The sequence below is a fragment of the Phoca vitulina genome, unplaced genomic scaffold (assembly GCF_004348235.1).
Source record: "Phoca vitulina isolate PV1807 unplaced genomic scaffold, GSC_HSeal_1.0 scaffold13, whole genome shotgun sequence".
Taxonomy (NCBI): Eukaryota; Metazoa; Chordata; class Mammalia; order Carnivora; family Phocidae; genus Phoca; species Phoca vitulina.
In genome coordinates, this window is record NW_022589716.1 from 5,406,135 (window position 1) to 5,431,184 (window position 25,050).

The following is a 25,050-nucleotide window of genomic DNA, read 5'->3' on the forward strand; positions in this document are numbered from 1 at the left end:
CCCTCCCTCACAGGCCTCGAGGCCAGTGCTTCGGTTATGGAAAGCACAGCCAAGGATGGTGACCTGACTCGCTTACAACCCTGGGCATGGTGGCAGGATGGCCATGGTGCCGGGGCCCAGCTTGCCCCCTGGGGCCACATCCCTGCATAAATCCACCCTCTCCCCATGCTTCGCCCCTGGACCCTTCAAAACATGGTCACCCTGCCTACTGTCACACATCTCCCGTTAGGACAGGGGGAGCCCCTCCAGGTCACCTGGTCCAAGCCCCTCGATGGGGGGAGGAGAGACTGAGACCAGGCAGGGATGAAGCCCCCCCAGGCCTTGCTCCTGTGTCTTTCAGTCCCACACTAGAACCACCATGGGCACGAAGTCCTCCCCTCCCAAAGGGCACCCGTGCCCCTGCTGTCCTCCTGCGCCCAGGCCTGTGGGCTGCAGGCTTGTGGTTTGCAGGCACTTGGGGCCCACGGGAGGTGTGGCAAACGAGGCGAGTGTCCCCACTCCGCCCCGCAGCTTGCTCCGGTGCCAACATGTACCCCACAGCTACACGGGCCGGCAGAGACTTCCAAGCCCCTGCTCAATCGCATACCACCAAGGGGAAAGGCCTGGCCCGAGGCCATCCAGCAGGTCAGGTGGCCCGGGAGTCTGTTCAGCCTTGCCTCCCTGAGAGGCCAGCTCAGCCCCGGAAGGGGGAAGGAGGCAGGTCCCCAAGAGGCCGCTCGTGGACAAGAGTTCCACCACACAGAGCGGTCACTAGCCACTTGGAGCCTCTGACCGAGAGTGGACAAACAGGGAACAACACCGACGATGATGTGAGGATTTCAGCCCAGCGGAATAATGGCAGACTTACAGAAGGACTCCAGAATCCAGCAAGACGGGTGGAAGGTCCGTCACGGACCATCTAAGCCACTGGGATACAGACAGCAACGCTGAGGCCTGGGCGGGGTCAGGCGGCCAAAAGCCCGTGAGCCAAGGCAGGTCAAGGAGGTGGTCCGAGACTGACCGAGTGGCAGGGGGAGGGGGAAGGGAAGCCCCCGGCTCCAGGGTCAGAGTGGGCTGCACTCAGGGCGGCAGCCTCGTCTCCCTGGGAGACACTAAACTGCTCATCTCCTCCGAGAGCCACCTCCAGGGCCCCAGCCTGTCCTCTGCTCTGCGGGCAGCAAGGGCCAGGCCGGGCCATGCTTGTTCCCCGGGGAAATCGGTGGCGGCCCCTCTCCGCTCTGCAGTGGGCCCGGGGTGGCCGAGCTACCAGGGCTCCCTGGAGTCCCAGCGACCAGCAAAGCGGTGCAGCCTCATGTCTTCCTTCTGGATGTGCTCGTAACAGGACTGGCGGGAAAGAGGCGAGGCTGAGGGGCAGCTCCCCCGGCCCCATGCAGACACACCAATACCCAGGGGGCACCCGTCTCCCCGGCCTGGGACCACCCCGACCCATCTTCAACTCAGCCTCAGCTACAGTCTGCAAGGAAGGGGGGCCTCCCCTCTCCTGTTATGCCCAGGGATGCATGGGCATGCCCCTGGAACATGCTGGGGGCCCTTCTCCAGCCCCTTTAGCAAGGGCAGGGCCAGGGACTCTGTGGGGTCCCGCCCATAGAAGCACATACGAGCAGTGAATTTGGGGTCCAGGGCAGGGAAGGCGTCTGCCCCACTGGCCAGGGTGTTTCTGCCTCCGTCCACCACCTCTGTCCCTCACCTCCAGGGCCGTGAGCAGGAAGTCACATAGGCCTCCTGTGTGGATGGGGTCCATCATGTCGCGGATCAGGTGGATCTCGGCTCCCAGGTGCTGGATTCTGGAGAACGCCCACCCGCACAGTGAGAGGGAGAAGGGGGCCCATCAGGGACAGGCACCAAGCAGCCGGGGAAGGAGCCCTGGCCTGGGTGGATGGACACCTGGGCTGTGGTCCCCGCTCTGCTCCTGGCCCCCACGGGACCCTAGGTGGGGCCTCTCTGGGCCTCAGACCCCCGCTCCATACCAAGAAAAGCTGTGTCCATAAACCCCAATGTTCAAAGACCTCCAAGCGGGTCTGGGCTGGGGGTCAGGGCAGGATGGGAGGTGGTGTCCTCCCGCAGCCCACCCCCCAGCCCCCGGCCCGGCTGGGGCTCACCGGGCACGTGACACCACGTAGATGAGCAGCGGCAGCAGGTCATCCATGGGCAGCTTGTGCTCCCGGCCCAACACACGCGACACAGTGGCCTCAATTTCCCCATATGTCCTTTCCAGCACCTCCAGCTTCTCCCGGGGGTCCACCGTGGTGCTGCGGCAGGGCGGCAGGCTCCAGATCAAGGCCCTCGGGTTCAGCCCCAACCAGGGGCCCCCACACTCCTGCCCTCCGCCCCCCACGCTGCCCAGGGCGTGGACTCACATGATCTTCTGCAGACACTCAGTGGCTGACAGGAAGCACTTGTCTCTGACCAGGGAGAGTCTCTGCCGTGGGGGGGGGGGGGGGGGGGGGGGGGGGGGGGGGGGGAGACAGATGGATGAGGCCACAGTCCCCCCAGCCCTGTCACCGCCTCCCTCCCAGGGCCAGAGCTCTTGCCACCACCATTCCCCATCACTGGCTCCAGGAGAGCCCAGCCCAGAGTGACCCAGGGCAAGTCACAGCTCCACCGTGAGCCTCAGTTTACTCAACTGTAAAGTGGGATAATGGTCTCCGGGAGGTTGGGAAGGAAGATAACGATCCCAACGGCCACTGGGTACCACAAGGGGTGGGTACCCACGTCAGCGGCACTCCAACCCAAGGACTGGTTGAAACACAGAGTCCAGGTCCGCTCTCTGAGTTTGACTCATTATGTCTGGGGTGGGGGGGACCAAGAATCTGCTTTTCTAAAGGCTTCCCAGATGCTGCTGGTGCTGAGAGCCACCACCGCGTGTGGAGCGGCCCCCCGCGCCCTCCCGACACTCCCATGAGGGGGCACCAACGCCGCAGCGGCCAGTACTCTCATCCGCGGGGAAACTGAGGCTCCGAGATAAGTGTCCCGCCCATGCCGCATAGCCAGGAAGAGGGGTGGAGCCTGGGTCTGCACCTGCTCACGGTGGGCCCGCAACGGCCCCCTCCCCCACACGGGAGATCAGAACAACCCCGGAAGCCGGTGTCTCCCCCCACACCTGCTGGCCAGCGCTGCCCAGGCCCCTCCGTAGCAGGGAGGCGGAGCGCTGCTCAGAAGGCTGAACAGACTCTGGGGGCCCCGCTCAAGGCTCAGGCCTCCCCCTACCTGGGGCAGGTAACGGACCCACCTTCTCACCTGATTGGTTGTCAGCGTGAGGTCCTTGAGGGGCCACAGGTGCCTGAAATGAAACAAGTGTGACACAGACCCTTTGCCAGGAGGAGGGGACAGGGTCTGAGGTCAGAGGACAAATTCCCTGTACACCGTGTCCCCCAGCAGGGCTGAGCTCAGGAGATGGCCTCCGGGTCCACGATGGTCCACAGGGCAAGGGGAGGCTGGGAAGAGTCCTGGAGAAGACAGTGCCCCAAAACTTGGATAGGGGTGAGGGGCAGCGCTGCAGGCCAAGGGACCCTGTGAGCAAAGTCCCAGGGGTTGGGCCAGAGAATGACAGCGGAAGAGACTGTTCTGGAGGCTTGATGAGCTGGGGCAGGCTGGTGAACGGGGAGGGACATGGGTGCCATGCGATGCAGCACAGGGCAGGGACCTGGGGAGACAATGGAGCAGGGAGGCCAGCATGGAGGAGGCAGCAGGAGGGGGTGGGGAGGAGGGGACACTTGGGAAGCTGTTGGCACCCAGGTCTCTGGGCTGGTGACTAGTCAGTTGCAGGAGACATTCACGATGGAAGGGGAAACGGGGTTTCAGAGCGGGCGGGTGGGAAGCATCATGGCTGTGCAACAAGGGAGACTGGGTGTGGGGCAGAGAGAGCACCCATGCCCTCCATCGGGCAGGTGGTGACTTGTAGCGTCAGTGGATCAGAAGGGGCACTGAGGAGAAAGGATGTTTTAGCAACTGAGGGTAAAAGGGACCTGCTCCCAGAACAGTCCTCAGTTTCCCCTTGAGGACCTCCCCTCCCCCACTCTCAGTCCAGTTGCTGGAAGCAGGACACCTTGCCCCAGCCCCAGTAGTAGATGTTGAGGTAGACTGGCCAATGTGGGCCACAGCCAACATCTAGGGGCAGGCTCAAGACCCAAGCCAAGCCAGTGAGGGACTTCAGCCAGAGCTGTTAGGAAGGGGACACCAGCTCCCTGGGGCACAGTGGGGGACGGAGCTGGTAGAGTATAAACTTTGAGTGGCTGGTACCATGTTTGGCACCATAAATGGGAGCCAGAGATACATCAAGAGAGAAAGAGAAGTCGCTTCCCTTACTACGCAGTTAAGCAGCTAGATCCAGCCATGCCTGAAGCTAGCCACACCAGCATAATCCTAGAACTCTGTGGATACGTGAGCCAATGAACACCATCCCCTTTTCTACTAAAGACCACTGAACTCCGTGTGTACCCTCCCGCCAGGGTGGTACCGGAGGCACCATTCCCGCCCAGGGCGCTAGGCAGAGCACCTGACATCGGGCAACACACGGGCCCTGGCAAACACGGCAAGGAGGGAAGGCTTACTTCTGCACATCCAGGAACTCGAGCAGCTTGGTGTCAGGGAAGAGGCTCAGGTTGGCAATGCCTTGGCTATAGAGACTGTCCTCCGTCTCGTGAAGCAGCAGGTAGAGAGTGAAGAGTTCTGAGTAGAAGCTGGGCAGCATAAGGGGCAGCACCAGGCCATGCACCTGCAGGTCCCTGAGTGACAGTAGTCAGGACAGGTTGGGGGGCCAGCAGGGTGGGGCCCAGGGGGGAGGGATCCCTGCTTGGGCTGCCCCTCAAAAAGCCCATAGAGCTCCTTGTCCCACAGCAAAAAGCGTCCCTGCCTCCTCCATCCTCTAGAAAACGCTTCCGAAGCCTGTTCTCAGTCATTCACTCCCTCGGTTGAAATCCGTGGCCCCCTGATCCTCTTGTTAGACGTTGAGAACCACTATGAACTCTGGGGCAGGACTGGATCCCCATGTGATTGAAAGCAAAACCAGGGCCCCGGATAGACAAGGGACTTGCAGCAAAGCACTCAGCAGCCATGTCAGGCTGGTCCACTGCTGCCTCCTCATTTCCTGGGCTTCCTAGGACTCCAGGGGGAAAGTTCTACCTAACATCTAACCCTATCTCCCACGTCTCCTACAATGTGGAGACAGGCCTCCCTGATCGCGATCTCTGGGCCTGAAATCTGAAGGCAAACTGTAAGGTTTGGTCTTGGGGGACAGAAGGAGACAGATTTAATGATGCACTTTAACTCCCGCTCTGTGTGGCCTCAGGCTCAGCCCCTGCCAGGCCCTGAGAGAGGCTCACCTTCTGCACACCTGAGAGAGGAGGCTGGGATGGCGCCTTTACAACAAAGATGCACCTGGTGGGGCGCCTGGGTGGCTCAGTCGGTTAAGCGTCTGCCTTCGGCTCAGGTCATGATCCCAGGGTCCTGGGATCGAGCCCCGCGTCGGGCTCCCTGCTCAGTGGGGAGTTCACTTCTCCCTCTGCCCCTCCCCTCCACTTCTGCTCTCTCTCTGGCTCACTCTCTCTCTCTCAAATAAATAAAAAATATTAAAAAAAAAAAAAAGATGCACCTGGTGGCGGCGCCCCTGCCCAGGTGACCCAAGGAAGAGGTCATGGGTCATTCTGATCCTCAAATGGTCAACAAACAATGCTTGGTCAGTAGCATGAGCCCCCAACACTTCCCCGGAAGTACCGCTATCCCCCAAGGGAGGCTCCAGGAGCGAAGGTGGTCCTGAGCCTGGCTGCCCCCAGGGTGGGGACCCTGCAGACCCCATGGGAGCGGTCACCTTGTCTCCGTATCTTCGTCCTCCTCTGGAGCTTGGCCCTTGCGCTGTAAGGCCACCTGCAGCAGACCCCTGCAAACCGATAAGACAGACTGCGTAGCTGCCACCTCCCCCAGAACCCGAGTCACCAAAGACCAGGGCGGCGGGCTCCACCCTCCAGAGCCATGGAGCGTGAGGAGCCCAGCCTCCCAGACCTCTGTAGTTAGGAAGCTGGGAGCACAGGACCTCAGCCCGAGAGTGCTAGAACTGCAGCATCTGGGGCCCCCATTTGTAATGGTAGATGGGGTCTCGGCTCGGCCGGGACTGGAGATGGGGTCTGAGTCCAGAGTCAGGCTCAGCCTGCGGAGGCTGAGAGCTCCCCTGGGGTCAGGGGTCAGCCCAGGGCCTGGTCGAGGCTTGGACTCTGGCTACCGGCAGTCCTTGCTATAATCTACCTTCTAACCCCTTTGCTCACCAGCGGGACACTGACCGACCCACTCTCTGGTTCCTTCTCAGTCTGGAGGCACCATTCCCGCCCAGGGCGCTAGGCAGAGCACCTGACATCGGGCAAGGACAGAGCCCGACCTGCCTGCCGTCACAGACAGGGCTGCGGCTGTCCCCATGTGCCACCCCGCTCACCTGTAGGCAGCCCAGAGTTCCCGGGCGTGCTGCTTCACCTCCTCCTGGGCCAGGGCCTGCAGGTGCTTGTTGGCCCCGATGCCCGCATACGTGGCCTGGAAGGTCAGCATCAGCGTCCGGAGTAGCTTTCCCAGGGGGTGCAGCGAGTTGCTCAGAGCCTGGCAGGTGCAAAGGCAACAGAGAGGAGTTCGGGGCCAGGAGCTGGAGCACAGCACGCCCCAGCGAGGCTCCCAAGGCTGCTCCCATTTCATAGATGGGAGCACTGAGGCCCTCTGAGAAGCGGTCAGCACCGGGGGCAGTGAGAAGGCCCCCCTCCGCGCACACCGCCTACCCTAGGGCCCTCACCTTCCTGAGGCACTCCCGCAGGGCCCTGGGCTCCCGGTGCAGCAGTAGCTCATCTAGGATGCCTTCCATTCTGTCCGCACAGGGCTCGGGCTGGGTCCTGGGGGACCAGGCACACGCGTCTCTCACCCACACCTGGGCCCCGGCCCGCCCCCTCCAGGAAGCCTTCCTCCCCAGCTCACTAGGAGCCCCACGAACCCCCGCCCTGGCCCTCTGGATGCCCCCACGGGTATGCGTGTGCGCGTGTCTGCACCTACCTCTCGCAGCACAGGTACTCCTGGGACTTGCGCAGCTCCCTCGAGTTCTGCACGTGGAAGCCCAGCAGGGCCTCCTGCTCGTCCCCAGGGCAGCCAGCACTGACGAAGTCCCGGAAGGGGCCATAGACACCCTGCCAGTGGCTCTCCACGGGGAAGGCGCCCACACCTAGCTGCCTGCGATAGAGGCGGGGGCGGGGGGGCGCGTAGTGGTGGGAGGTAGGGATGGGGCTGTGGTGGGCAGGACCTCAGTCCAGGCCCTTGGAGAGATGGGGACGTCCCACCTGGCCCCGAGTCAGGGCCCAGGAAGGGTAGGTGGACTGGGGGGCGCTGACCTCCAAGGCTCCAGAAGAAAGCAAAGGCAGAGAGAGGGACAGAGAGAATCTACTCCACAGTGGAGAAGAAAGGGACACACAGAGCCCTGGAAAGGAGACAGAAAGATCTGGAGAGCTGGAGGCCAAGTCCAGACAGCAGGTTCTTGGCCTAAGAGAGAACAGGGCCCAGAATCCAGGATCCTCCCACCACACCTGGCTCCTTCCTGAGCTTGATCCTGTCTTGGCCAGCAGGCCTGGGGGTCTGGCCACGTGTGTGCCTAAGGGAGCCCCGCCCTCCCACGCCACGTTCACAGATTTTCCTACACCTGCACCCCACCCAGGCTTGGCCACACCTCTGGGGTTTGCAGTCTACTCCCAGCTCCTGCTGTCAGGGAGAAGCATGCAAGGATGAAGGCTCTAGTAATCAACTCTACTCCCTCCCCCCAACCGAAATGCCGCCTGGGACCATTAGAACTACCACCCGCACCTCAACAGACCTGGTAAAAGTCACCACTTGAACTATAGTTTTCCAAGGAAGAACACTGTCCCCATGGGGAAGAAGTCAATCCCCTTCTCAAAGACCCCGTGATAGCAACAATGAGTCCACTTTGCAAGTTTCCTTCTTCACCCTGGCTGCCAGGGAACTCAGAGCTAGGTTCATGCTCAGTCATAACCATGATAGGACTTATTTGTCCCTTCCTTTCCTTGAAGTTCAACTCATACTTTTATTCTCCATTTTATTCTTGTTTATTTGTGTTGTTTTTACAAACTGTCGTGTACCCTTCCCAGAAAAAAAGCAGGGTCTAAGCAAAGCCTCTGCATAATATTTTTCTCTGGTTTTGTAGTGTGTGAAGTTATGCCGCAGCCATTGATCCTAAGAGTCCCTGGCTTGAGGGCTGTGTGACCTGAGCTCTCTGAACTCTCCAAAGAGCTAAGAGGAAATACAGAAAAGCTCCCCTGATGAGGCCTGCATCCCTGGGGTGGAAACACACACACACACACACACACACACACACACACTCACTCCGGAATGCACAGGCCAGGCGGCCAGCCAGGCTCTCACCTCTTACGGGTGCTGCTTGGATCTGGTGGGAAGGCAGCTGTGTCCAGCACACCCTGGGTATGCAGTCCTTTCCCTGCCCCGCTGCTAAAAGAGCCCTCCAGGGTGAAGCCATTGGGGAAGGTGACCTTGCCCTGCAAACCAGGGAAGGGAAGCAGGGACGCCTGTCTGTCTGTCTGTCTGTCCAGCTGCCCTTCCCCCCAATCAGGACAGGCCTCGTGCCTGTCCATCCTGGGTCATGGAGGCTAGGGACTGATAGGTCGCCTTCCCACCATCCATTCGAGGGGCTCATAATCCTCCACACCTGCAGGAGCCCCCGACCAAGAGCTGTGCCAACAGCTCAGGGGCTCAGCTCAGAGGTGGGAGACTGGGAGGGGAAGGGGAAGGGACCCTCAGGTCAGAGCAGGAGAACCACTGCTGTGGGAATTGGTGGGGGGGGGGGGGTTAAGTCCAGAAGTAGGAAGAGGCCTAGGAAAGGCATGAAGTATGCTGGCCCTGGGAGAGGCAGCTCCCGCTGCATGGCCTGTCCCATTCCGAGCACTCCTGCCTCCCCCCCTTTAGATGCCACAGTGCCCCCCAGTCATTAGGAGAATGAAACAGCCCCCACATTTCCAAAAGCCCAAGCAGGGCCCAACTGCCTTCTGCTGCGTCAGCTGGGCAGGACCATGCTGAAGGACAGTCACTCCAGGGGCCCCGACCCAAGGCACCTAGGGCCCTGTCGGGAGACACAGCCCAGCCACCAGCACCCTGTGCACCCATGGCAAGTCCACCTGCCCCTCTTGCCTCCCACCAGGATCGAATCACCACTCCACAGCAGGAGGGGTCATGGCGCCCTCCCTCTGGACGCCATGGAGATGGGAGAGGCCCTCCCCTACCTTTCCCACCCACTGCCCACACCCTCAGTCCTGGGTCCAAGCGGGGAGATTATAGGCTCCACCCAAGGCCTCGGCGGGAGTGGAGTGGGTCTCGGTGGTCCTCACCTTCCCCACAAGGGTCAGGTCCCTGGTGAAGGTGCCCTCATACAAGGAGTCATCTTCAGAGAGGAGGATCCCAGGGCCCTAGGGAAGGAAGCCGGAGTAGAAGCAGGGGAAGGGCCAGGAGACTGGGGGTGGGGAGGGGACGGCAGGAAGGCAGGAGGTAGGGATCAACCCAGGGGCAGAACAGTCCTGAGCCCTGTCACACCTCCCAGCACTGTGCCAAGGTGGAATGCCAGCCCTTGGCCTGCTGAGCACTGAGCACCAGCCCCATGGACCTCATCCCTGGGTTACCCCGAAGGACTCCCTGGGACCTCGCTCCTTCTCTCCAGCAGCCTCTCTCAGGAAGCCTCCTGGGGGCCCTTCCTTCCCCACCTATGGTTCAAGAAGTGCTGAGCTTCTCCTCAGCCATCCCCACTTCCCTGTCACTGATCCTTGGCGACAGCAGAACTGACCACACTCCCTTATTGCATTGGTTGCCAGGAAGCTCAGGGCCCAATGGGATATAATTTGTGTCCTACTTGAATTTATTCCGTGTTTGTTCTTATCTTTTCTTCCTCCTTCAGTCCTTTCCAGAACAAAGTGGAGCATAAGCCAATGTACAAGCCGTAATAACAGTAACAGTCCCCAGGCCAGAGTCCTACTATGTGCCGAAGCATCTGGCCGGGTGTGGGTGAGGTAGGAGGCAGGTGCTGGTACGCCTGGGCTCAGGGGACCTGGGGGTGAGTCTCAGCCCTGCCACTCAGTAGAATGTGACACCAGGCAGGTTCTCTGACCCGAGCCTCACGTATTGTCATTCATATACTGGGGACAGTGACATGATCCGCAGGGTTACTGGGAGGATGCCGAGATCGTGCCAGGAGGCTGAGCCCAGAGCCAGGCCTCCAGTCAGGGGTCTATAAATGTCCACTGCAGAGGCTGCAGGCATCATTGTTACCATGCACTTCATTCTTGCTAATTTCCCTGAATGTTTACAGTCAGTAGTGAACCTGAGTTGCTGATGGGGAAACTGAGGCTGGGAGGGCCAAGGCCAGGGTCGGTGGCTGGCACATCTGCATTCCTGCTGAGGTTCTGGCTCCTTCTAGCACCTAGGAACCCAGCTTCCTGCCCCATCCACCCCTGCCCAGCCTCTGCTCAGCGTCGGGGCCCTGAGAGCAGCGGGGGGGCTCCAGAATTCAGCCCCAGGGCAGGGAGAGGGTAGCTCAGGGCACACACGGGTCACCCCACTCACCACCATCTTGTCCGCCTGGAAGGTCCCCTGGTAGCAGACACCAGCCTGGGTGACCATGACCCCTGGGCCATGGCGCTGGTCGGCTTGCCACATGCCAATATAGCGCTCGCCCCTGGAGAGCAGCCAGAGTGGGATCAGAATCACTCCCGGGCACTTGTGTGTGCTTTGCTGGCACGGTTGGGGTGGGTGGAGAGCAGGTAAGGGGCAATGATATCACCTGAACCCACTCAACTCACACACGGGGAGAGAGAAGTGAGGACCTCCAAGAGGAAGAGAGGGTGGAGGAGGGAGGGAGCCTGCCTGGGGAAGCGTATCCTGGCAGGCTTCCTGGGGGAGGTGGCAGGAAGGGCAGATGGAGTGCTAAGCCATGGAGGTAGGAGCCTACAACCGATACGACGGGTACGAGGGGGCATCCAGTGGTCTAGAAGGCTGGAGGGGTGCAGGGGCAGCACAGCAGGGGGTGAAGTCTCGAATGCCAGGCCGAGAGCCCTGGGCTTTGTCTCACAGCCCAGAGAGCTGGGAAGGGCTGTGGGCCTTACGTGGGGCTAGACTGGCAGGGGGGGGGTTTCAGAAACTCCTCCCAGACAGCGCAAGGAGGGGCCAGAGGGGAGTGGGGAGGCTCCTCGGTCAGGGGGCTCAGGGCCCCCTCATTCTGAACCTCAGCCTCAACCAAGGTTGTGGACAGGAAGTGAGGGGCTTCAGGGGGACTCTGGGGGGACAGATGGACTGCACCCGCTGACGACGGGCCCCGTGCCCTGAGGCACCCTGCTCTGTGAGGGGGCTCTGAGCCCTGAGCGGCGGCAGAGCGCTCACCTGGCACCGTCCTCCTCGACGCCGTACCCGCTCCGCTGGCCCCTCTCCCAGTGGCCCGTGTACTTGCAGGGCTGCGGGGCCTGCGGGGCGCTCGCGAGGACCCCAAATCCGTGCCGCAGGCCCGCCTGGAAGTAGCCCTTGTACACCTCGTCGGTGCCGTACCTGCAGAGGGCCACCGACAGCTGGCCCGGCCCCCCCGAGGTGAAGCCCGGGGGACGTGGCCACCCCACGCGCCCGCCCTGCCACCGGGCCGCCGGGCACTTACTCACAGATGCCGTAGCCGCACATTCTGCCTTCCCGCCAGTGGCACTTGTAACAGTCAAACCTGTCCTCGGGGCCCTGAGGCACCAGGCGGATGCCGAAGCTGCCGGTGTGCGTGCGGGGAGGGCAGTCAGCACCCGGGCCATCGCCTTGACCCAAGACACCCCATGACACCCCTCCATGCCACCCCGGAGTGTCCCTGCCTCCGAGGGGCCCTCTCAGACAATGGGGACAATCTCCCAGGTGCTCGGGCGTCTTTTCTTCCCAAGGGCCACTCTCAGAACGCCAGCCCCACCCCACCCCCCACCCCTCATGCACCCTGGGAGCACCTTGGGGCCCTGACCACTCCCTCCACGGCCCGCCCCCTCCTCTAGGCTTTCCCTTTTGTGCACTAAGGGGAGCTGGACCAAATGGCCTCAAGTTCCTGCTTGAGGTTTGGGAATCGAGGATGGGGCCAGGCTGGTGACGGCGGCGGGGGCGAAAGCCACTCGCCTGCCCACCACCCACTCCCACAGCAGCCCCAGCCTTTTACCCATGCTCCAGGCCCTGGCAAAAGTTCCCCACGTGATTCCGGCCATCGGGCCACTTCAGGGTGCCTCTGGAAGACAGTCGAGGTCCACGGTCCACATATCAAGCCCGCCAGACCCACCCTTCAACACACACAGGCCCCCCGGCTGACCTCCCCAGCGGACTCTCTCGGAGGCCTACGTTCCCCTTGGACTGGACTCTCTGCCCCCAGCCAGCCCTCTTCTCTGACCCACAGGGGCTCTCAGCTCTTCTTGACTCCTGGCACAACTGCCCCAGCAGCTTCCAGCACACTCCCCACACCCCACGGGGAGAGCTCTGGAAACATCCAGGTTCCCTTTTTCCCTTGACCCACAGAAAGCTCCGAGCTAAACTTCAAGCTTAAGTCAAATGCTAGTCAGTGGTTTCTAGCATCCTCCTCCCCTCTTCTGACGCAGCATCGTTTTTTCTGGGGTTTTTTTGTTCATTTTTTCCTCAAGCCCTTTCTGGAACTAGGCAAGGTCTCAGAAACTAACGTGCTTGTGAGCATCACCTCGGCAAGGCCCTTCTGCTTTCTGGGCCTCGGCTTTCCCAGCTGTATAGTATTGGGGGGGCGGGGGGAGGAGTCACATGTTCTTCCAAATCCCTCCTGCTTACGGGGTCACGCAGACCTAGAACCTGCCCTGAGGCCTTGGGCAAGTCATGCCAGTCTCTGGCCTCAGTTTCTGCACCTACAGAATGGGCGAGAACACTCCCCCAGAGTGTTCTTGTAAAGACTGGTGGAGATAGGAGGTCTGCGAACCATTTCCACTACCAGCTAGTGCTACATGGACATGAGAATTATCCTTCCGTCCTCCCAAGAACAGCAACTGCAGACCTGAAGTCTCTCCCACGTGCTCTGGGCTCATCACCATCATCAAGACTCTACACGGCACAGACCTACAATGGGCCCAGTCCTGTCCGACGGGGCTTAAGACAGACTGGGAGACAGTTGCGGGTTGACCGACTAATGCGGGAAGGAACAGCCTTTGGTTGGTGCCCGGAGGTGATTAGGTCCTGTCCGCCCCTCAGACCCCCAGGAAGAGCCCTGCCTTGTTGGGCCCGGAGCCCCAGTCACTCACCTGCCATGGGGCCTGCCCCGACACCACTCGCCCTCGTAGGTGGCCTGGCAGAGCCGGCCCTCGGCGCGGAAGGTGTATGCCATGCAGCGGCAGGTGGGGGGCTCAGAAGGCTCCAGGTCCGCCCCCAGCACAGGGAAGTCCTTCTTCCCACGCAGGGCCTGGCACACAGCCTGAGTCACTTTCCACTGCCAGACCATCTGGTGGGGACAGGGGAGACAGAGGAGAGGTCACTGCTGTGCCAGTGGTCCCTCTGGGAAGCCTTGTGGGGTAGCTCCAGACAGTACCCCTCCACCACCCCAACCCTGTGCTGGCACTTGGTGGAACCTCCAACTGCCCCGCACTGCTCCCTAGGGCCCCGCATCCAGACCTGAGATCCCCGTGTGCGGTTTCAGGGCCTGCCCAGAGGGGCCAGAGAGAACCACCGGGACCCACACAGGCCTCGATCCTGGCTTCATAGGGAAACATGCCCTGTGCTCTGTGGCATTCTGATGCCTCACCCCAGGCTGACCACTGCGCCTCGCTCTGACCATGAGCCCAGAGGCCTGGCCACTCCCATGGAGCCTCCAGGGGGTATACCTGTGCCCTCCCCCGCCCCTCCTCACTCCTCTCACCCCACCGCCCCAATTCCCAGCTCACCCACACTCACCCGGTCCTGGGGGGCCTTGGAGCAAAAGGAGAGCTCTTCCTCAGGTGTGAGGAGGTGAAACGTGCACCTAGACAGATGGAGGTGACGAGTAGGCCCCAGCTCTGTCCGGGAGGGTGTTCGGGAGGCCCCAGCCCTGGGGTGTGGGCAGTTTCATGAGGGTGGAGGGAGAGAAGGCCCGGAGTGTCTTTGGAGGGGGCTGCTCACCCGTCCTGCCCAGGATCCACCCACACCAGCTTCAGATCAAAGGTGTGGACACTGTGACCCTGGAAGAAGATGGGGCACCGGGGTCACCTAGGGCCCAGCCCAGACACTCCCCTACTGCTCTGGCCCAGGCACCAACCTGCTGCCAACACCACTGGGTGTCCCCTGGCCGCTCAGTCCAACATGCCCAGCACTGAGCCTGCTCCCCATCTCCAGGGCGGCCCCTCTGTCTCCCTTCCCATCTGAGGGCTGGCCGGGAACCCGGGAGCAGCCTCCCCCGCCGCCCACATCCTGCTCCATCATGGCTGCAGCCGGACACCATCGGCCCCTGCTGGAAACCTGTCTTAGGCTCCTACCGCCTGGGGGATGGAGACCTCACTGCTGAGCCGGACCCCTGAGGCCACACAGACTACTCCCAGCTCACAGGTCCCCACTCCTGGTGCCTGCCACACCAAGGCACCATGGCCCTGCCACACTCACACCTTCTCAAGCCTGCCCCCAACCCCCCTCAATCTGACCCTTTGCTCCCGCTGCTCCTTCTACCTGAAAGGCCGTCCCTGCTCTGAGAGCTGATGAACGCCCCTTCCTCTAAAAGATTTCGTGTAGAGACCTCCTGCCCAGCCTAGGCAGGCCGGTCACTGCCTCGCTGCCCCAGGAGGAGGAGGGGGCGCCAGGCCCAGGCCCAAAGGGCAGGAGGAGGACGGCAGACACAGGCAGGGACAAGGGTGGGCCTGGCACAGGACATGTAAAGGCCCAGAGGCAGGAAAGGGTGCAGCGCATTTAAGCGACAGCATCTCATCAGTGTACCTGGAGTGCAGAACGTGAAGTCGGGAGTGGAGGGCAACTCAAACTGAATCAGAACCCCAAAACCAGGTTTCAGGAGACACAGGTTTGGGCAAATAGCCTCCCTGCCAGGCCTCAGCCTCCCTGTCTGCAGGGGAGTCCCAGACTGACATTCTGAGGGGACAGAGAGGACAGTGCTGCGGCTATCACAGGGGCAGTCTGAGTCTGGGGGGAACTAGGCACAGTCAAGGTTACAGGCCAGGGAACAATCCCAAACCCCCGGCCTGGCTCCCCGCTGACTTTGCTGATGTCCCGAGCCCAGGTACTGCTTCTAAGTGGTGCTCTTCCCTAGAAGCCTCGTGTGTGCCCTGCCCATCCAGCCCTCCTCAGCCACCCAGAGCCACCCAGGACCTCCCATCCGGGGCTCCTCTCCTATGTGAGGAAGACAACCAAGAGTTGTCCGGCATCCGCGGAAGGACAAACTCACTCCCAAGCATCCCATTTTCCAGATGAGGAAACCGAGGTATGTTTAGCAGGGATGCCGGCTGGCCAGGGCTGGGGCTGGGACGCACCTGGAGCAGCCTTGCCCAACAGCACGCCCCTCCTGCAGGGATGAGTCCACTGCTGCCCCCACCCCGGCGCTGCCTGCCTCCCGGGCCCCATCCCCTCCCCACGAGCCCCGAGTTCTCGCTCCCAGCTGTCTCCCTCCCACTGCCTTCTCAGCCAAACCCCAGGCCCCACTGCGGCCCCAGGACCTCTGGTCAGCCCCACCCCAACCTGCAGCAAGACAAGGGCATCGTCAAAGAGCAGCACGCGCTCCGCCCGCAGCGGGGCGACCGTCACGGGCACGTCCTGGCTGTCCTGCAGGAGTCGGCGTGCAGGGGTGCAGAGCACATCCTGGGGAGCAGAGCAGGGAGGCACGGGCTCAGGTACCCCCGTCCCGGTGGCTGTACCCGCTCCTCTGGCGGGAGCACCAGCCCCCCACCCCCCGCATCTGAGCATCTCCTGGAGGCCCCCAGCTCAGCGATGGACACCAGGGTCCAAGGTCTGGAGGGGCAGCTCAACTTGTCTTAAAGTTTTGCTTTGACGCCCACCCCCCCACCCCCCCGCGCCGAGCCCCCGACAACACTCACTGGGGCTCTGCAGTCCCCGCCTCCCGCTGGCGAGTCTTGTCCCCTCACCTGTTCACCTGATTCTCTACACTATGCCCAGTCCTGTCACGCCCTCCCAGGGCACAGGGGGCTTCCCCCCCAGCGGGGGCAGTGATGTGAGGATGTGATCGTTTGGTGGCATCCCAGGACAGAGGGTCAGTTCTGACTGCTCTTCCCCAGAGCCAGCTCACCGCCTGGCCGGGAAGGTGCTCCACGAGCGTCTGAGCAGGGCTGGATAGACGGCCCTCCCAGCCACCTGCTTCGGCCACCACTCCCACTCCCAGACGGGGAAGGGGACGCACGGAGGGTCCGGCAGGCCCCTTCCCTCCCCGCCCGTCAGGCCTCAAACTCACTCGCAGCCGGCTGCTCAGGGAGTGCCAGAGAGCCTGCGTGGCCAGGGCCTGGTCCAGTGCCTGCCTCAGGAAGGACTGCAGGTTCCCAAAGAGGGTGGCTGCGTGCACCACCAGCTCCCGAGTGCGGTGAGGCTGTGGGGACACAGGGCAGCTCATGAGTGGGGGGCGAGGGGGGAGAGCTTGTCAGAACCTCCCCCCGACCCTGTGATGCTTGCCCCAGCCCTGGCCGGGCCCCAGCTGCTCCGAAGGTCTGGATCAAAGCCGAAGTTTGTCCCTTTCTCCCTGCCAGCCCTTCCTTCAGGCAGAGGCCAGCGGGAGGGTGCTTCCAGAGGGCCGCTGGGCCTGGGCCACCTGTCCTCACACCCAGTAACACGACTCTCCATCTGCTCCTGGGTCTCTGCCGGCCCCACTAGGGCACAGCCATGTACCTCAGACAGGCCAGGGCAAGGACAGGCCCCGTCAAACCCTCCCCTACCCCCCCACCCTCAGAACACGGCCCTGTCCCCAAAGCACGGCCAGGTCCTTCTCAAACCGGGGTCCCTGAGTAAGCAGAGTCCCCGGAGCCGGGGCCCTATTTCCCTCCTCCTTCAGCTTCAAGCAACAGGCCCAGCGAGCGGCCCCCGGCCCCCCCAACGTCCCTGCTACTTACCTCCGCAGCCATGTCCCCGAGGCTCAGCAGGAGGAGCACATACTGCTGCACGTGATGGGCCAGTGGCTCGCGGAGGGCCTGGGCCAGCGCCGTACCCACCGAGGCCTCGGAGCTCACGCCCGGCAGCAGCTGCCACAGGGCCTTCCGCTGGCCCCGCCAGAACTCCCTGGGCGGAGGGAGGGCCACACACCGCCTTCACTCCCCTCCTCCATTCCCGAACCCACCGCCATCCACCCCGCCCTCCGCACCCCAGCTAAGCCCCCAGATCCCAGGAGCAGTCCCAGACCCCAAACTGCTCTCCTAGCAGAGAAATACAGCCACCCTATTGGAGAGTCAATGGCAATAACCACCCACCCTGAACAGGACGGCCCCCCCTTCCCCTTCCCGGGGTCAAGCTTGGCCAGTGGATATCTGGATTGTGCTCACGGCCCCCACAGCCTTCCCTCCCTCTCTTCCAGTGCAGAGCAGTGTGGAATTGTTAGACCCAGGAGCGCTCAGGATGAGTCATGGGCTGTGACACTCTGCTCTGGGGCTGGGACTCCCGCGACCTTCCCTCCCGGGCACCCTCGCCCGTGCAGAGGGCCCCTGCAACATCCTGGGCTCACCTCCTCTTCTTTGCTGCCTTCTGAAAGGCCTGCACCGCCACGCAGCTAGTGTAGGACTCGATGTACCTGCGGGCAGCAAAGAAGACAGCCTGCAGGCCCCGCCCACGGCTTCACACCCAGACCCCTGTGCTGCCGGGGTCCCCGGATCCCGATCCCGCTCGCTGAGTGGCTGCAGCCCCGCCCCAACCAGACAATTCCAACTCAGTCTTTCTTCCCTGGGAGGCCCCAGCGCTCAGGTCTGGGGTGTCTGAGCCGGTGCCGGGCTGAGGCCCAAGCCCCTGAGGCCGACCCCAGCTGAGCCCCACCGCAGCCTAAACTCAAACCTTGGCCTAAGCCTGACCCAGGTGAGCCCTGGTGCCCGGCGGCGCCCAGGCCCAGCCCCAGCCTTCCTCGCTGTCTTACTCCACGTGGACCTGCAGGACGCGCTCTGCGTGCTGCAGCAACAGCAGGGACTCCAGGCCCACGGTGTCCTGGTGGCACAGCCTCTCCCGCAGGGAGTGCAGGCTCTCCTCCGTCACCTCCCAGAGCCGCTGGGAGCTCCGATGCAGCCGCTGCAAGAGCCGGAGGCACTCTCTGCCCTGGGGGTCCGAGGGCTCTGGGGCTGGGGCTGGGGGGCATAACCACAATGTGAGGGGGGCGCGGCGCCCCACAGCCCGGGAGCTGCAGCCGGGGTCCTGCCTCCTTGGGGTCCCTGGGACAGGCAGGCTGGAGCGCGGGGCAGCACCCTTGAGGAGTGAGTGGGGCACATATCCACCCCCCCAGGAAACAGGGTCAGCACTCATGACCCAGGGGCACCAAGTACACTAGCTGCCCCGAGTCTCTGAGCTTTCTCAGGTCTGGGATATGGGGTCCGTAGGATCCCGTGGTCCCCTGGCACCCACAGATGCTCGGACAGAGCCCCCAAGTGGAAGGCACCTGACCAAGGTCACTTCACAAGTGGGAGACCCAAACTGGGTCATGCCCTGGGTGAGAGCAGGATGTGAATCCAGGCAGAGAATCAGGCCCGTGCCCTGGAAGAGGTGGGATTCTGACTCTGTGCACAGCTGGGTCTAGGCTAGGGGTTCACGGCCCGACCCCTGGGGCGCCTCGGAGAAGGGAGCAGCCAGCGGCTGGAGCCAGAGCCCCAGTCCCGTTGGAAGATGCTGATACCAAGTGTCCCCACTCCCGTTTGAGGTGCAGAAAGCTGTGCCTCAGGAGGTCTAACAAGGTAGGACTTGGATCCCCAGGATGCTTCCTGTGTCCCCCACCCTTGCCACTGCCAAGCCGAGACTCACTGGTTTCGAGCAGGGGCAGGAGGACAAGGCTGTTGACACGGGCGAGGGTAGCCGAGAAGACCTCCTCCAGCCGCAGCAGGGCCTCCTCCTCCGGGCTGCACATGGCTAGAGCGCTGCCCTCAGGACCTGTGAACGGGGCACAGGCCGGAGTGAGGGCACCAGCGAGAGCTGGGTCAGGGCCATGTCTTCCGTCCGTGTGCCCGAGACTGCCCACAACAGGTGTCAGCAATCGGCCCGGGCAGCCTCAAAGGGGAATTTCTGGACTAGCCGCTGACCCCTGCCCTGCTCTGCCCCTGGGCCCAGCTGAGGGGACCTGACTGAGCAGGAGAGAGGCCTCAGAACTGCTCAGGGAAGCATCCCTTTTTAGCCAAAAAGGCAGGTGCTCTTCGAGCCCAGTTCTGGCCTGCTCATTCCCTTGCTCACACATCCACTATGGCTCCCAAGGGCTCAGAGTAATATCTGATGGTGCTCTGACCTCACTCCCTCTCCACCGAGTCTCTGGAAATGACGACATACTGTCAGAGAAACCCAGCCTTTCTCTCAAGGCCATGGTTCAGGACCCCCTGTCACCCAAAGGGCTGTGTAAGCAAGGAGAGGTCTGGGGGAATAGGGCGGTGCTCTCCTGCTGGAGCCATCATGGATAGGCAAGAAATAAAGAGGCAAAGAGGAGGACAAAGCATGCAGGTGGGGACACCATGAGAGCAAAGGATCACGGGCATGAGGGCCCAGGCTCCGAGGGTGGCCCACCAAGAGTGGCCTAAATGGCCATGGGAGGAGGAGCCACGGAGGATCTCAGGGCAAGGGAGTGGTAGGACCCAAAGCCAGACTTGCAGAGACGGGCGTGACGACAGCTGTAGAGGAGACAGTGCTGAGCAGTGGGAGGGTGAGGTCAGTGTGGGTGACAGCTAGATCCTCCGTGCCCCCCAACCCCGCCGACCCTACTGTGCCCGGAGGAAAGAGGGAAGGGCTGGAGGGGTGGGCAGGTGGGCTTGAGTCTTTGACCTTCCCACCCTGGAGTGAGGTACCCACCAAGCAGGCAGGGGATCCCCCGGGAATGTGGCTTTCTGATGAGAGGGAGGGGCAGCAAGGGGCCTGGGCTCCAACCCCCCGCCCCCCCACCCCAGCCTCCAAGCAGACACAGCCCTCTCCCACCAGAGCTGGGTGCCCTCACCAAGCAAAGTTCATCTGCCCAAATGACCTGACCAGATGTCTCAGGGTTGAGAGTTGGAGGGTTTTTAGCCCTAGACCCTCGCACTGCCTCTCCCTGGCTCTGACACCCTGAGGCTCCACAGTTAGCTGAGTGGGGTGGGGTGGGAGATACAATCGAAGCTGCTGGAATGGGTAGGCAACACAGACAGACCCAAAAGGGCGAAGAGGAAGGGGTCTCATCCCTCCCAACGCAGCCCCAGGGGCACCAGAGGGCATTCCAGGCCCCTGGCAAAATCTACAGCTCCCAGGGAACAGGCTTTGGGGCAGTGGGACGGGTGCCTCAGAACTCTGGCCAAGGGCCCAGGCCCAGGCATTCCTGCCCCACCTTTCCTGCTGCCGCGGCTTCAGGAGGGCGAGGCCTTGGGAGGGACAGGCAGGAAGGGGAAGCAGCTAGACACCCAGCCGTGGCCTGCTCTCTCTGCGGGCCCCTGCAGCAGCCCCGGTAAACCGCGCACCCCCCTCCCTGACCTGGGGCAGCAGGGCACGTCGCTCCGGGTCGACTCAGGCAGACCAGGAGAGCCCAGCCAAGGGGCCAGGGTACAGCAAGTGTGGTCCGCCTGCCCCTCCCCCGTTATCTCCAGAAACGGACAGAATGGAAAGGCCCTTTGGGGGGTGACTTTTCCGTCCTCAGTTGGCAGCCAGTCAGTTGTGGTCTGAACTGAGAGGTGAGGACACAGGCTAAAGGTAGAGGAAGAGGGTGCAGCCGGCACAAGAGGTGCGGACTAGGAACCAGATCACGGCGAGTGCGGACCTGCAGTCAATAGCTCGAGGCTGGGAGGTCCTGAACACCAAGTATCCCCCACACTTGCACTGACCTGGGAACCACCCCAGCCACCCCGCCCCCAGGACATGGAGCTCTCTGTCCCTCTCCACCTCAGACTACCCCCTCTTCCCCCTGCAGGGCTCCCCCTACCGACCTGCCTGCACCTGTGGTCCACACTTCAGCTGCTCCCACAGGACTCCCTGCTGACCCCCTATCCACTGCTCAGTCCTGGTCATGCTCCAGCTTAGCCAGAGCCCTGCTCCTCTCTAGGTCTCTGTCACCTCTATGAAATGGGGGTCTGATTAGATCAGAGCTTTCAAACTATCTAAGCCCCCTCGAAAGGACAAACTGGTAGGGGGAGCTGCTCTGGGTGTGGAGACCTGGTCCTCAGCCTCCCTCCCCGCTCAAAGCGGCCTGGACCCCTCAGGATGTGTCTTACAGACCCAGACTGGCAGACATGACTCTAGGACCCTTCCAGATCTGTGGCCCCAAAGGGATGTCTACCCCTAGGAAACTGAGGCACACTGCCCAGAGGAAAGGCCAGAAATAAGCATGGCTGGTGAGGTTGTGGGCAGGGGGGGGAAGGCTGCAGATGAGGTTGGGGATCTGGCCTGGTGGTGACCATGGGGCCCTGCTCCTTGGCTAGGGAGCTTGGGGCTTCATCCTGGAGGCAACCAGAGGTGTGAGAGCAGGGAGCAGACCAGGCATGAGTGTGTCTGGGGGTGAGGGGAGGTGCTAAGCCATAACATGAGAGGGACCCAGCAGGAGTAATGCCTGCTCAAACCCGTCATACCCCCAACCCACCTGGCTCTGGTCAAGGGCATGGTCTCCTTACCCTCGCCCTCTACCCAGGTTTAGTGGTAGGCTGCACATGAGGTACGTAAGGAGAAACTGAGGCCTAGGAAGGAACCGGAGGGTCAAGACACTATCTGTAGAACATGTGCAGGGCTCAGACCCAGGCCTCGGCTCCCTGTCCCACCAGGCTCACCTGAGCGAGGTGGTTAAGAAAGACTAGGCGACTTGCCTCAGGGCACATAGCAAATTCCCAGCAGGGCCCAGCCTCCTACCTCCTCAGGCAGCCTTGGTCCTCCCTGTGGGGCGGGGTGAGGACAAAACTGGCTAGTCTCGGCATGCCCAGGTGAGTCAGCTGCCCGTCCCCATGTCGATCTAACCAGCAGCCAGACCTGCTCTCTCCCCTGCATTCCTGGCCTCTGGCTGCGCCAGACTGCTCTCAGGCAGGGTCACCGAGGCCTCTCCTACCCTCTCCAAGGCCCCTCAGGCCCCTCAGGCCCCTCAGGTCCCTGGGCCACACCCTGTCATGGCACCCACTCTGGTATTTCCTGGTCTGGACAGGCAAGGAAGTTTTGCTTGCCACAGAGACTTTTTCCTGGGCTGCCCCAGGGTGGCCTAAAACAACCAGCAAGTGCAGTAGTAGAGCAGAGAGGGGCTGCCCAACTGCCACAGCTGACCCCTCAGTCTCCACTTTGGCCTCTCCCCCAGCACCCCTTCTCTGGCCCTCCATAGCTCTCAGCTTCTTGTCCTAGACATCTCCCCCCCGCCCCCACTCCCAGTCTCTCACAGCTCCTCTGCTCCTCCCTGCCCCCGCACACGCAGTCCCCAGAGTTTCCCAAACATGGGATCCTGTTCCAGCCACCAGGCATTTGCCCATGCCGGTCTCACTGCAGGCGCCACCTCCTCCTGGCAGTCTCCCAGGCTGGGTGAGGTCCAGGGGGCGGCCCTCGTACCCCAGGCGGGGGTGCGGAGGCTATCCCTGTGCTTCCCCTAAACCTGAGCCGGGTGACCACGGGGCAGGGAGGACGACGACGCCGGAGCCCGCTGGCACGGAGGGCGCCTTGGGACAAACTCGGACGGCCCCCGTGTGAGTGCCGCCTGGCACCGTGGAGTCGTGCAGGGACGGCGACCAGCCTGCCCAAGGGGGCGCTAGGCGAAAGTCCCACCTGGAGTGAGGGGAACGCGGAGCACAGGAGCCCGCCCACAGACGCGCGACCTCCGCCCCGCCCTTACCTGTGCGGTGCCGGTGCGGGTGCCGGGAGCCGGGAGTGTCGCCGCCGCCCGCACGCTGCCCCGCGCCGGCGCCCGCCACGCCCCGCCACGCCCCCGCCACGCCCCCGGCGCCCGCCACGCCCCCTCGCCCCGCCCCGATCTCGGGAGTTGCTTGTAGAAGTTGGGGCGGGCGCCGATGGACCCGGCTGGCGGGAGGTGGGACGCGGCGTCGGTCCGCCCCCCGCCGGAGGTCTACTCTTAAGGCCTTTCCCCGGAGTTCTCCGGGGTCCGAAGGGTCCTGGCACCCAGCGGGAGTGAGAGGAGGGGGACTGACTCCTCCGCCCCCTGAAACACACACACATACACACACTCCCTCACTCATTCGCCCGCTCGCTCACACACTCACGCAGGCCCGGGCTAGCCTGGTTTCCCGGGGAAAGGCTCCCAGGACAGCAGGCAGTTTCCGGGAAGCAGCCTGGCTTTCTTGGTCCTGGCGGGGCCTTCCGGTGCACTCGCCCCTGGCGCTCTGGGGCCTGGGTGCAGCCCCGTGACCTCCTCCACCCTTACCGAATCACAAGAAACTTGAAGCTGAGAGTGGGGGAAACCGAGGCTGCCCCGCGGCCCCTTGGGCCAGATGTGTACGGCCAGCCGCCACTCCTTTCTATGTGACCTTGGGGAAGTCCCCCTGCCCCCACTCCTGGGTCTCCACGGCCCAGTAGAGCGAGAAGCCAGCGCTTGTCTGCTCCAGGACCTGCGACCTTGGAAAGGGTGGTGGAAGCCTAATCCCAGCAGGGGGAGGACAGTGGTTCAGCCTGGAACAAAGAATCCTGCTGTGTGCCGCCTGGTCCCCCTCCAGTGGACACGCCAGTCCCCCCCGCATCACTTCCCCTGGGACACGGGTTCCAAGGGATGACAGGAGTCATTGCCCCTTTCATGGCTGACAACACTGAGGCCAACAGGCCTGGTACAGGCAGTGGAAGAGCAGAAAGGGTGGCCCACCAACCCCCTACTCAAGTCTGAGGGGTTGGGAGTCATGCCCCATCCTGCCAAGCTGAAGAGAGATCCCCAGTGGAGGGGGCACATGATGGTTCAAGGGGCTCCTTCCCAGAGGAGCAGAGTCTCAGTGGGTCTGTGGGTCCCCTGGCACATGGGGGCGGTCAGGCAAGGGGTTTCTGGGGCTTGGGAGGAAGGGTCAAGGGCTGGAGAATGGCCATGGCCACATGCAGAGAGAGCAAGACTCTCCAGGAGTGTGTGTTCTCACCATGTGTGACAAGCAAGGCAGGAAGGACAGAGTCCGGAGCAGGAGGAAGCTGATTTTGTGTTTGGCTTCTCTGGGCCAGCCCTTCCCCTCTTTGGGTCTCCGTGTCCTCATCTGTACCTGTAGCTGAGGGAGGAGCCGGGCTGGAGCAGGAAGGGACAGCCCCCTCTGCTTCCTCCCCACGGCCCAGACTTCCTGTTCAGCCTCATCTAGGGAATTGGAAGCCTGGGGGCTGGTCTTCCCTTCACCACCACCCACCCCCAGGCTGGGTGACCTCACCAGCATTGCCAATCCCAGTATTATTATCTGCGAAATGGGGCAAAACCTGCCAAGCCTCTCTCTCTCTCTCTGTCTCTCGGATAGGGCCAAGTCATTTGTAATGCCCCAAGTAGTGCCCAAAAGACAGCCTCCCCCTGCCCTTGGTCCCCTGCAACATAGCCAAGGGGCCCTGCCCAGTCCCACCACGGATCTGCGCACACCCACGCACACCATTCCCACATCCCCTGCGCACAAGTAAGATCCCACAGCCACGGCGATGTGTGGTGTGCACACAGACCCATCTACTATTGAACACACTGGCAGGACTCCCATGTAGCACATCTCAGGAGGCAGCCCGGTGCATGGACCCATGCAGACCATGTGCCCATCCCCATGGACACAGACTTACACACTGCGCCACAGCACACACACTAAGACTCACACTCAGACCCACAGAGAGGCAAGTGCAGAGTACGCGTGCACTGCTGTGTCCATGAGAGCCCTGGGACACAAGCACATGCTTCTGTACACGGACGTCTCACCAGGCCCGGCCCAGCCCGGCCCCAGAGCTATTCTGGGCCAGGCCTGGGGCCAACAAGGT

General features: G+C 62.5%; 1 protein-coding gene across 1 annotated transcript; it reads right to left on the reverse strand.

Moving 5' to 3' along the window:
• Window positions 1–705: 705 nt before the first annotated feature.
• Window positions 706–23,013, reverse strand: ALS2CL (ALS2 C-terminal like). The gene is made up of 26 exons (XM_032412178.1): window positions 22,955–23,013; window positions 18,958–19,083; window positions 18,086–18,284; window positions 17,684–17,749; window positions 17,079–17,244; window positions 16,430–16,561; window positions 15,703–15,822; window positions 14,146–14,204; window positions 13,942–14,008; window positions 13,296–13,492; window positions 12,203–12,268; window positions 11,675–11,773; window positions 11,410–11,571; window positions 10,597–10,708; window positions 9,372–9,449; window positions 8,395–8,525; window positions 7,021–7,194; window positions 6,767–6,863; window positions 6,422–6,579; window positions 5,807–5,875; window positions 4,551–4,724; window positions 3,238–3,280; window positions 2,358–2,419; window positions 2,100–2,249; window positions 1,688–1,784; window positions 706–1,323 (listed from the first exon to the last, which is right to left on the reverse strand). Exons 2-26 carry the CDS (start codon window positions 19,058–19,060, stop codon window positions 1,243–1,245), a joined length of 2,862 nt encoding a protein of 953 aa, XP_032268069.1. The 5' UTR covers window positions 19,061–19,083; window positions 22,955–23,013; the 3' UTR covers window positions 706–1,242.
• Between the last annotated feature and the right edge of the window lie 2,037 nt (window positions 23,014–25,050).

Coding starts and splice junctions, on each gene's coding strand:
- ALS2CL (XM_032412178.1), bottom strand. CDS start 19,060: ATGTGCAGCCCGGAGGAGGAGGCCCTGCTGCGGCTGGAGGAGGTCTTC. Junction 14,205..15,702: donor ATGCCCTTGTCTTGCTGCAG/GTTGGGGTGGGG, acceptor ATCTTCTTCCAG/GGTCACAGTGTCCACACCTT. Junction 6,864..7,020: donor GAGTACCTGTGCTGCGAGAG/GTAGGTGCAGAC, acceptor CTGGTCCCCCAG/GACCCAGCCCGAGCCCTGTG.